At 31.2% G+C, this 12,023-nt stretch overlaps 1 protein-coding gene across 1 annotated transcript; it reads right to left on the bottom strand.

Moving 5' to 3' along the window:
* Positions 1-1,665: 1,665 nt before the first annotated feature.
* Positions 1,666-4,405, bottom strand: LOC149884440 (uncharacterized). Its single transcript, XM_090096527.1, has one exon. It carries the CDS (start codon positions 4,249-4,251, stop codon positions 1,768-1,770), a length of 2,484 nt encoding a protein of 827 aa, XP_089952653.1. The 5' UTR covers positions 4,252-4,405; the 3' UTR covers positions 1,666-1,767.
* Between the last annotated feature and the right edge of the window lie 7,618 nt (positions 4,406-12,023).

Genomic DNA, 12,023 nt, shown 5'->3' with positions numbered 1-12,023 from the left:
TTAAGAAATACAGAAATATTGCAATCCAACAAAATTCCAAAAATGGATTTGCTAACTGCTTAAATTGAAAAAAAAGCAATTAGACAGTTCTCAATAAATGCGGGCAGATAAAGAAAATATACGAAAAAAGTTTTTTTAAGTGCCACTTGAATTTGCCGTGATTACTTAAAACTAGATTTCAATATGCTTAAATGAAAAACAATGATAACACTAAAAGTTTGTTTATAAATATAGAAAATATGCGAAATAAAGCTTTAGGAGAGAAACATGCGTATACATTAAGTACTAAAAACTGGTTTGCAACATGCTTATATGAAAACTTTGATCCGTTAACATCACAGAAATGTTTGGAGAAGAATAAAAAATGCGAAACAAAGTTTCAGTAGAGGAAGATTCTATGGTGCCGGACGTGAAACATATTGAACTTTATTAATTTTAATATACCTGTTATTAGTTACTATTTCCCTATCATTTTTCACCAAAATACGTATTAATATGAAAAATATTTAGCTCTAAATTTTCAATTCAGTTGGTGTATTTATTTACAAAGGGCAACCCTTAGTTTGCTAGTACCGGATGTAACTGGAAAAATTTTTAATTTAATGTTTTTTTGTTTCATTGTAAAATTTCTGGGAATATATTGGGTTCTAGAAGTTGAAAAAATCTGAATAAGGCAATGATAAGTAATACTATTAATCGCAGATTTGGTAGTACCTGATAAAAACCTACCAAAAATCATTTTTTACGTTATTTTATTGCTATTTTAGTACAATGCAAGCGTATACGAACTAAAATCGTATGTAAAGTGATAAACAGAATGTTCCATTTTAGTCAAAATCAGTATTTTTTCATGTCAGAAGAAGGGTATCATGAAATATTGGTTTGTTGTTGAAAAACAAACTGTTTGAACATATTGCGATAACGCCGCATGCATCGAATGCGCCACCCAAGATCATTTCCAGCAAGTTCACCTCTTTGGATGACCAAACCAGCATAGAACCTTTTTAAACGTTGTTCTGACTCAGACTACTGTTGCACAATTACATAATCACCTTCTTTAACGTTAACAGTTCCAACTTCCACATGACCACTGAAATCAGCATTCAAGTGTACCTGACAAAATGAATCATAATAATGGAGTAGCCACCAAAATTTAGACAACGTTGTATAGAAATGTTAAATAAACTGAAATAATGGGTAAATTCCTGATTGAGAAGCACTGTATGAATTTCAACGTCTTTCTTCTGATGATATGTGATGAAACAACCCTGTGATCATGGCTTACTATATAACAGGCCTTGCCAACGCGCGGCTTGCGTAAAAAACTGGAGGCAAGATTAAAAATATTACTTCGCAATAATTTACATTCTCAGTTAGGTGATTTTTGCATGAATATAATATTTGTATGATATATCTACTAAAAGTAACTTATAAAAAGTGAAAAGATGAATTTATTACTATTATTTTTTTAATTTTGTTTATAACTAACATTGTAATATAACTAACAAATAACATTTATAACAATTTTAAATTAACTTAAATGTATCTAAAGCAAATTATGTTTAAACAATTTAGTTAGTATATATAGATTTATATTTTGCTGTAATTTAATGTTAGCATTTACCACAAAATTTATTAATGGGTTTTTTAGGTATTAAAAATAAATTTTTGAGAAAAAAGAGATAAAATCTTTAGAGAATAAAAAGTAAATACAAGCTTTTTAGATATTTTACTAAACACTATTTTACAGTTTTTGTTAAAAGCATTTTACTTTGTGCTGAGTTTTATCAGCTTCTGCTTTGGCTCCTTGTGTGAACGAGGTGAATAGAGTCGACAATAATTATTAAATAAAATATTTGTCATTGTTAATCCATGATGTCTTTGCATACCTAATGAATAAAATTCTGATAGCATCATAAGGAGGTTACACAGTGATGACCGACAAGTGTCATTATATACTTCATAAAAAAGAATGTAACAGTAAGTTGCCCATTGACAAACTTTGTCACCAGGAATTGTTAAACCTCCTCGATTTAAGTCCTTTACAAAGTTTCCATACGCTTCATAGAAATAAAAGGTGTCATCTGGATTTTCATCTTCACGAATAATGTACCCTGCAATATAAACTAATGACATTTTAATATCGACGGTCAATGAGTCACACAGAGCAGGTAAATTGTCAATAACGTTGCAAATACCCTCGCTTGGTAAAAATTTACATTTTGGACAAGAGTGATCTGAACCTAGATTGGCTAACACATCTGAACTTTTCTCAAACTTTAATAGCAACTTTGTACGGTATATAGTTACTTTTTCAAGAACTTGTTGAACGGAAATAAAATAAGTTCCTCCTGAGCCTTGTCTTAATTTTCCAAAAAGCTTTTCTAATGGATCTGTTGTAAAGTTGCCTAATAACACATACTGATGAGTTGTATCTAAAAGATATTTTGACAACTGAACCAAACCATAACAGGTCTGAGCTAAACAACTAGCAGTGTCTCTTGTTAGTAATTTGACTCTTTTTCCTTTTTCTGTATTTTTTATTTGTATAGCAAAATCACCCATTGCAGAAAGTTTGCTTAAATTGTCATCATTAGCAGAAGCAATAGCAGCTCGATTAGAATCTTTCAAACAAATGTCTGCATACGGACTGTGAACATTACAAATTTTCCAAAATTCAATGACTTTAGAGATGAAAATAATCGTCCCTTCATTATCATGCAGGTCTGGATGACTTTTTAATGCTGACAATGTTTCATCGCAAAACACTTGCAGACAAGTGATAACTTTTTGTCTTTTAATCGGCTTTGGATAAACAGAAACTTCCGTTAATTTAGACATTTTAACAATGTTTTTCGTTTCAAGCTTGTACAAATTAATAATATCAACCCACCGTGCTATTTTTTTTTCACCATCAATATAAAATTCAAGTTCTTGAGTTTTTTCTGTAATCCAGTTATTACGTATACTTTTTAATAAATGAACATAATCAAATAAAAGAAAAATATTGTCTTTAGTGCACCATGCTTCTTTTTTTTCAAAAAAGTTATAAAATTTCTGATTGACTCTGTTACCATCACAGACAATAGCAACAACATTGCCCCCATTATTTTTAATTGCATCAAGAATCAGGGTTGTCTGTTCAAAAAGAAACTCAGCATCAAGTTCTCTGACTGGTAACATTTTGTAAAGAAATTTTGGTCCATTAAACAATGTTACAACCAAAAAGCTCAGTACTGTGTTTGCTAATAGATGAGGTTTGTTAACAGATTTACCAAATACTATGCCACGATGATACTGCAACATTGGTTTAACATAAACCTCATCAAGAAGTAAAATGCATGTTTTTTGTCTATCATCTCTGAGATTAGAGAAAATATGTCTGATATAAGTGGTATCATCTAAAGATTTACATTTAGATGTAATTCTTCCTAAAGTGCGTAAACTTGGAAGTTCAAAATCTTCTCTGATACGATTGTAGGCTGATCGTGAAAGAGAAAAATACTCAAATGCTCGCACAATTGTTTCAACTGGATACTTTTTTTCCCCAATACATGTTTTATTCATTGACAAAATTTGTTGATATACAACTTCTTTTTTAGGTGTTATTTCACAACAATTTAAAAATCTTAATGCTTCTTGGATATGAGAAAATTTGTTCATAATATAAACTCGGTTAGATGATAAAGTCATAACACTAACTTTAACTCCACAATGAAATGCTTCAAAAATGAGATCTTTATTTATGCAAAGAAGAAATCTAGGAATAGCACTTTCCTTTAAAAAGTCTGAAGACTGAATATGTAATATATCATTGCATAAATAATTAATAATAGCAAAATTAAATTGATTAGTTTTTAACTTTTCACATAAAACATTAATACTTTCTATTTTTTCTTGTGAATTAAATATTGCTAACTCATCCTCTTCTTGCCAGCGAGCACTATTAAGACTTTTTGATGTTTTTCTAAGTGGCATGGGTACAGTAGGAACTAAGCTTGGCTTTATGCAATCAAATACTGACGGAGCATCACGAGGTCTCAGCTTCCCATAAACAGTAACAGTTGAATAATTTTTTGGCCAATGTCTTTCACATACTACGGTGTTATCAGTATCAGGAACATTATCTCTTGGTATTATAGCAATCCAACGTTTTCGTTCTTCAATGTTTCTTGGAAGTCTAAATGTTTTAACTCTATTCTGAGGATTATAATTGCCATTGCAATTTGTTACACAACATCGACGAACCATTTTCTAAATACTAAATTAAATCCTTTGCTTAATCCTTCACCTCTCAACTAACTTTTTTTTTTAATTTGGAAGTTAGTTAAAATAATGACGGGTGTTTGGTTATTGTTAATTTTATGCAAATATTAAATTTATGCATATATATATATATATATTCAACTTTAATTAACTTTATCAAATAAATTTTAAATGAAAATTATTTTGTTAATTTTATAATAATTATTTAATGTTATATAATTATTATTGCTACAAAAAAAATACCCCCGTATTTATTTTGTAAAACGGCTTTCTAGTTTTTCAAACATAAAACTATCTTGCCTCCAGTTTTTTACGCAAGCCGCTCGTTGGCAAGGCCTGTTATATAGTAAGCCATGCCTGTGATGCATCTGACGTTTGTCCAACTTTTATGACAAACCTTTTAATTGGATAACACAATCTATATATTATGTTTAAGACACAGTGAAAATTCCGTCCCAAAGAATATTAGTAGCGTCATTCATTTCATTAACATCTTGTTGGGACATAAAATGTAATTTAACGTTCGGATTTTTTATTTTAGCTACTTGATAAAACTGTTCAACATTTTTCAGTTAGTTGCCTGATTTAAAACTCTTTGAACTGATCTCTTCACCATGCCCCCAACCCCATCAACAGTTCTTTTTCCATTCCTTTAAGCAAAAAAACGTTTCGCAATATATAACTGATGAATACAAAGAGCGTGTTTTTTGTGTGGAATCATGTATCTGAGACAATGACACTCCCTTTTCCATCACCTGAATACCATGCGTACAAAGTAAAAATTCTACATAGTTGATGTGTCCAATGCGCACTATGAATCTCAACCTGTTCAACAAAATTAAATTAGTTACGTTTACAAAGTTGTAATTTTTTACGTTTTGTTTTGCTTTTTAAAATGCCAAAGCCTATTTCATAGAACTGTTTTACGATGGCTTTTAATTTCGAAAACACAGCGCCAAGCGTGTCTATAATCTTTGCCATCTCCTAATTATTATCAGATAACGTCCATTGAATATAGTCAACCACTAAATCAAATTTTACAGGAACATGTTAATCTAGTTTATGTTTATACAAAACACATTCATGATCCATACACTTCTTGTCGGTCTGATCACAAGTAATCTGGGCGAAAAAATCCGAATATGATGCACTAAGTTGAGAGTGCACTTGTAGCACTGAAAGAAGAAAGCGGACATTCTTTTGTCATTGAGTTTACCATGAGGATATCTGAGCTCATAAAATTTGATTTGCCAATCAATAAACTATCATGGGTTTGCAAATAATGACCATGACCTTCACTATGTGCCATGAACATATACCTGACTTGCACATTACTTTTAGTTTACAAAGTCTCCTTACATTTCTTTCTAATCACTACACAATCTTTCTTTCCGGGGATTTGATAGGACTCATCATCTCTGCAATAAAAGAAAATGATCGTCTCCTTAATTTCATTACTTAGGGCTCTCTTGGATATTGGCTTTGCTGTTGAATTATTTTTTAGTGAAGCCATCTGGTTTAGCAATAACTGAAACAAATTCTTTTCGTTTCCCACTCTTTCTGTTTAAAATCTTCTGGTTCTTTTATTTTAGCGTAATAATCACGTTTTTTTTCCTTCTTGTTTTTTTGACTTCAGTCCCATAAAAATTTAAAAAAAATTTAAAAACAAATTCACTAATCAAATTTTACATTTTAACAATATGAAAAAACATAGCTTGTTTCTATGTAATGAAGATACAGTAATATCTAACAAAATATTAAAATCTGCACATGTGGCATATAAAAAGCGTTAACAATATTACATCCAGGACCGTAGTTTATTTGATAATTACAGTATTTATTAAAATGATTTTTTTAATTGCAAATAACCTTTAGTGAACTAACTAAGTAGACTGCTCTAACTCTTTTAATAAATTTATTCAAAGAGAAATAATAAACATATTGTTACTTATTGGTGCCGGATGTAACATAAAGCATACATCATAGAAATCTGGTTTTTATATGAATGACTAAGAATTAGTAACACATCATTTTGGTATTCTTAAAAAGAGTAAATTTATCTTTTAACCATCTGAAATTGTCATGTCCAGAAAACACTATTGGTGATTCATTTTTCTTCCACAACACATTAAGTTCTTTTTGTAGAGTTAAAATTTCATCTGTAGGATTACTGGAAGTTGCTTCAATAATATTAATATCATAAGCACCAAAAAGTCGAGATGCCAAAATGCCTGAAAATTTATCGTATCTCTGGATGGGGTTATTGTAGAGTTCTTTAGACAGCGTAATAAATTCATGACATCTTTGTTCAGGCGTTCGTCGACTCTAATTCTCAATTCATCCATAAATTTTTTGCTAGTTTCACTGTTAGCTAAAGAAAGTTTCTCAAACATAAAATCTAATATTGTGTCAGCGCTCAGCAGTGTTGCACCTTCCCTACAAAGATACTCTACAGCTAGTTTAATAGGTTTAATTACCTCTACTAAACTTTTTTATATTATTGGCTAAACTTAAATCTGCCCTAAATTCTAATAAAATTTCTCGGATTGCCGTCTCTGTCTTTATCAATGGCTGAAGCATTATTGGTATTGTGTTCCAGCGAGTTTTTACATTAAGATGAAGTTCAATTTCTTTTCCATGTAGAGCCTTGACTTTTTGATTGAAAAACTTGATTTCGAACACTTGACAGTGTGATGTACTTTATCAACTTTCGTGAGTTCTTAAGTAAACCATTATAGTCAGTATCATCTTCACACTCATCATTTATAACTTCAAAATTGGTCCTTTTGTCAAAAGAATCATTTACATTGTTACCATCATAACAGGTGCCGCTTAAGTTTTCAATATTATGTTTTTTCTTATAAAGTGTGTCACATACTTCAAGATGTAGAACATGATTAAGAAATAGACCAATAACATCTAAATTTGAATATATTTCTTCTTAACAGATGCTCCATCCTGTGTAGATGCAACCAAATCTTTTTTCATCTATATTCCAAAAACTTTTAGATGTTGTTTCATTATTTCAACCAAATCAAGCGGACTGCATGAACTCATAATTTGAACTAATCCCGTTTTATACGTGATATTGTCGGCTTTATCATGAATATTAACTCCAAAATATCTTCGTCCTCTTTAAGTGATAACCTCATCGACAGCCATGCTAAACTTTACTTTATTAACCACTGTTAATTTTATGGTGTCAATCAATTTTTTTTGCTTTTCATCAAAATATTTGTACAGAAGTTTCATTACATCCCTTTCGTTAGCGGGGAGTTTAAATCCATCTCGAGCTATTGACTGGCGATTGTATTTATTTCTGGTTATGGCTCGAATTGAAATTTCATTCGTAGCCAAATCAGAGGCAACATTTTGAAGCCTCTTTTGCACAAAGAAGTTGCCAACATATCTAAACAAAGTCCGTGACTTTTAAAGTGATCTTTAAGGAAGCTGAAGAACTTTCTGAGCGTTGTATTATTTGAATAGGATTATTTTCGATAATTGGATTTTTGCGATTTATTGCGTATATCCAGGGTGATATTGCTAAGAACATAAACAGAAAAACTAGGAAAGTCCCTAGTACTAGCCTCTGTGCTTAGTTTTTTTTTATAAAAGTGCTAACTACTAAACTAAAGTTATCAAAGTTACTTATTTTTCTATTTTTTAAACAATTTATCAAATTGTTATTAAAAAAGAAAATCATATCAAATTACCATTTAAATTGCTTTAAGTATAGTCACTAGATTATATAGTCTGGAACAAACAAAAGCTCTTTGTTTATGTTATTGTTCAAGAAATTACTCGTTCTCATTCTTCCGAAGGTGCATAGTAACTCAAATAAACGTGAACTATTATTTTGAAAAAAAACTTCAACATTTATCAGAGTGTTTTCAGCAGATGACTTTGTAAAAGGAATTCTTACAAATATAACAGTTTCATCTAACTTTAACAATGTTAGTATGTCACCTGATACTTTTGTTACAAACAAAATTGAAACAAATCTGCTTGAGCAGATTATCAGTTTGTTTGCACGAGTTCAAACATTTTTATTTGTAAAAGATAGATGTGAAAAAGAAAAAGTTGTAAGGAAAGACTCCGAAGAAAGACTGCGAACTGAAATGAAGAAACTTAGCTGCAGCAATAAACTTGTGTAGGGGAGAGCGGGGTTGGTTGTCACACTTTTTATATTTTAGACTGCTCAGCTTTTATTTTTCATCAAATCAATGCCAAACTTTCCACAAAAGTAGTTTAACTATTTCCGGTAACTACTAGAATATTTTTATGAGTGAAATACTTTTTGCTGTAAAATCATTTATCAAAGACCTCTTCCGTGTGACAACCAACCCCACACACGAGGTAGGTTGTCACATACTATAAGGGTTGGTTGTCACATTTCTTGGTATGTTTTGATTATATTTAAAACTGGTATCAATAAATTTTGTTTATATAATACCAAGAATAAAGCTGAATAATCTGGGAAAAAAAAAAGGCTATATACTGAAAAAAAGTAAATACCATATACCGTAAAATGTTTTTTTTTTTTAATATAACTATAAACATATATATATATATATATATATATATATATATATATATATATATATATATATATATATATATATATATATATATATATTTAACATAACTCTATAAATTGACGCATAGATACTCTTCATCTTTAGATGAATTTAACACTTCAGAAGTTTTTTTTTTGGCAAAATTTGACTTTATCAATTCTTTTTTACTTTCATTCATAAATATTCATAAATAATTTACGATTCTTATTAATATTTTTTTTAATTAGTTTTCTTCTTTTTATAATTAGCAAGCCTTTCTTTGACGGGTGAGTTAGTAAGAATCATTGATGAACGCTCTTTCCTTCCTTTTTTGGACACTAACCTTGGACCTGCATTAGGCAGAGGTCAAATACTCTCAGATAGTATTATTGAATTTTTTAAAACTAATGGAGTTATTGGATCCTGATTAGAGGTTTTATTTGATACCATTGGATCTTCTATTACAATGTTTACCTGATTATCTGGTATCTGAATAGATTCTTTAAACCTTTTATTTGCTGGTTCTGGTTGCACTGAATAAGGTTCATATTTTTTTAAATTTAAATCAACCTGTGAACAAGGTGAGTCAGTGCGATCAGTTACATAATTAGTACAATAATCAATTTCAGTAAAAATATCAGGATTTAATGAGTAAATACTTGTTGCAGCAAAACCACTTTAAATATTGTGGAGAGATACAGCCTTCGGAAATGCAATGTTTACTATTTTTGGATTATTAAATATTGTAACGGCTTTTCCAGGATTTTTATGCCACATCTAAACCTTCAATACTAAGATGGGCTTCATGATTGTCAAGCAACAATAAACAAGGTTTTTCTTTAGTGCATTTTGTATTGCCTACAAAATGTTGTAGATATTTTACAAAGTTTTCTTCTTTCATCCAACCACTTGCATTGGCATCTCCTGCACCTCCTGTTGGTGCTCCTATTAGGAAATGATTTTTAAAGTTTTTACGAGGAAATATAAAAAAATGTGGAATGCTATTTCCAATAGCATTTTTTGTGCATGCTAATGTCACAAGAGTTCCTCTTTCAGCTGACGTGATGGCTCCAACTTGTTTTAAACCTTTTTTGGCAACAACTTTTTTAGGTCTTTGTACAGTAGTTACAGAGGTTTCGCCCATGTTCCAAATGTCATTTGGTGAGAATAAGTAGTTTTGCATACAGTGCTGCAAGTTGCTAAAAAATAATGCAAAATTCTGCTTATTGAAACTTGTTGCTCCACTTAAACTAGTAGCTTCAGGTTGCCTAATTGAAATATTTCGGTGGCACTTTATAAATCCTGTAAACCAATCCTTACCAGCTTGTTCTTTTACAACCCCAAGAATTGGGAACTTTTATATTATTTTTAACTGCAAGCTGGAAAGCGAGCTTTTTTATTTCAGTTGGAGTTAAACCAAAACAAGTTTCTGCTGCTTTCAACAGATACGTGACAAGTTCTTTTTCTATTTTGTCTGTCAATATCTGTTGTATCTTATAATGTTCATGCAGGTGGAGTTTTGATTTTTGTCAATTAGATCTGTTACAGAATCATGTGATGGGTTAGTAATAATAATTTTTTTACAATAACGTGTTAATGTCCTGTAATTAATGCCATGTTTTTTTGTTGCTGATCTAATAGAAATGTTATTAAGCTTTACATCTTTAATAGCACACATAATGACATCTCCAGAAGAATAACCTCTATTAGTTTTTTTTTAAAATTTCGTACCATGTCTTTACTTAGCAAAAAATAATATTTGCGAAATATATAAGGAAAAGCGGGTTCTGAGCCATTGATACTTTTCCATACTTAAGGATGCTAAAATTGATGCGTGAGTGAACGTGTTTTTGGAGATAAACTTAAGGATGTCATGTTTTGAGGCATGAAGAAGTATAAAAATAATCATGTTATTTGTATACCGAAGATGTCTAAAGATGTTGTCTTAGCCAAAGACTTGATTAACCGCCCCTTGTTGTGTAGTGACCGATGGCTAGTGTGTGAATTCGGTCATCTAAGATAATTCTTTTGTCGTCGTTAGCGCTGAGTGCGACTTTGTTAATTTCTTCAGTGTAGACGTCATGAAGATGGGATCGGAAAACGTTCATGGTTGCAAGATGTTCATTCTTATCCTTTAAGCAATGGTAGTAGTCTTGATGAGTGAGGTGATTTTTAACCACGTTCTTTTTGACTCCTTTACATTTTTTATGTTCTTCTTTTTCTTCAAGGATGTAGTAAGAGTAGAGCTTGGGTCGAAGTCCAACAAATTGTGTGATTTGCTTACCACCGGTCTCATCCTTGAACTTGCCAATAACCTTTTTATTTTCACCCACTTTGAATCCAACGTTTTGAATGGCAGGATGGTCTTTAGGAAATTCGCTCGTGTCAAATTTTTCAAGTACATCATCAGCAATGTCTTTGTAAAAATCTTCCGTTTTGATTTCATAAATGAGCAAGTCGGTGTCGGTCATGAGAAGTTTTGCGCGATCACCGTATTTTGGTTTCATGTAGTCGTAATGGTGTTCAAACATGAGAGTCTTACTAATGTCGAGGATGCTCATTCCTAAGTAAACGGATTTGCCGTAAGTGACTTGTGTTTTCTTCATATGAATCGCTACTAGTTTTTCATCAAAAATGGTGCTTCGATCATAACGAGGATTTTTAGATAACTTTAAGACTTCTTTTCTTGTGGTGACAAGTTTAATATCAACGTGCTTTAGAATATTCTCCATGGTTTTTCCAAAGACGGAGTTGTTCATGAGTTTAAAAAATTCTTTTTCAAAGTCGTTTTTAGCTTTTGTTCTCTTTTTTGTGTTGCCATCGATGTACGATTTCATGAAAGGTTTTTCTTCAAAGGTAATCCCTCGATGAATTTTGGTGATGACAAGACCTAATCGTTCATAGAGTTTTAAGTTTTCATGGTGAACGACGTATTTTACTTTATTGTTTAAATTGGGAACGAGTTTGTCAACTTTTCCAATGGTTAATCTTTCAGGAGCCAAAGGGTAATCGTTGTGTAAATCGTGAAGCTCATCAGGATAGTTCAAATCAACTTCGAGAAAGCAAGGCATGCTGCGCCAATTTTGAAGATCAGTCATCCATCTGAATCCTCCAACGGGAAGGGCTTTGCTCATAGCCCATCCATACAAATTGTTAGCGTCTGAGTATTGAATGAATTTAGAGGGCTGTGAAGGGTCATAG

The sequence above is a fragment of the Hydra viridissima genome, unplaced genomic scaffold (assembly GCF_058129835.1).
Source record: "Hydra viridissima isolate aposymbiotic clone 2 unplaced genomic scaffold, HvirCarnegie_v1 scaffold_8, whole genome shotgun sequence".
In the NCBI taxonomy this organism is placed as follows: domain Eukaryota; kingdom Metazoa; phylum Cnidaria; class Hydrozoa; order Anthoathecata; family Hydridae; genus Hydra; species Hydra viridissima.
Note: the sequence above shows the minus strand (reverse complement) of the source record. Positions and strands in the feature narration are given on the sequence as shown.

What these genes read in the sequence shown, in the direction of transcription:
- LOC149884440 (XM_090096527.1), bottom strand. Translation starts at nt 4,251, where the DNA reads ATGGTTCGTCGATGTTGTGTAACAAATTGCAATGGCAATTATAATCCT.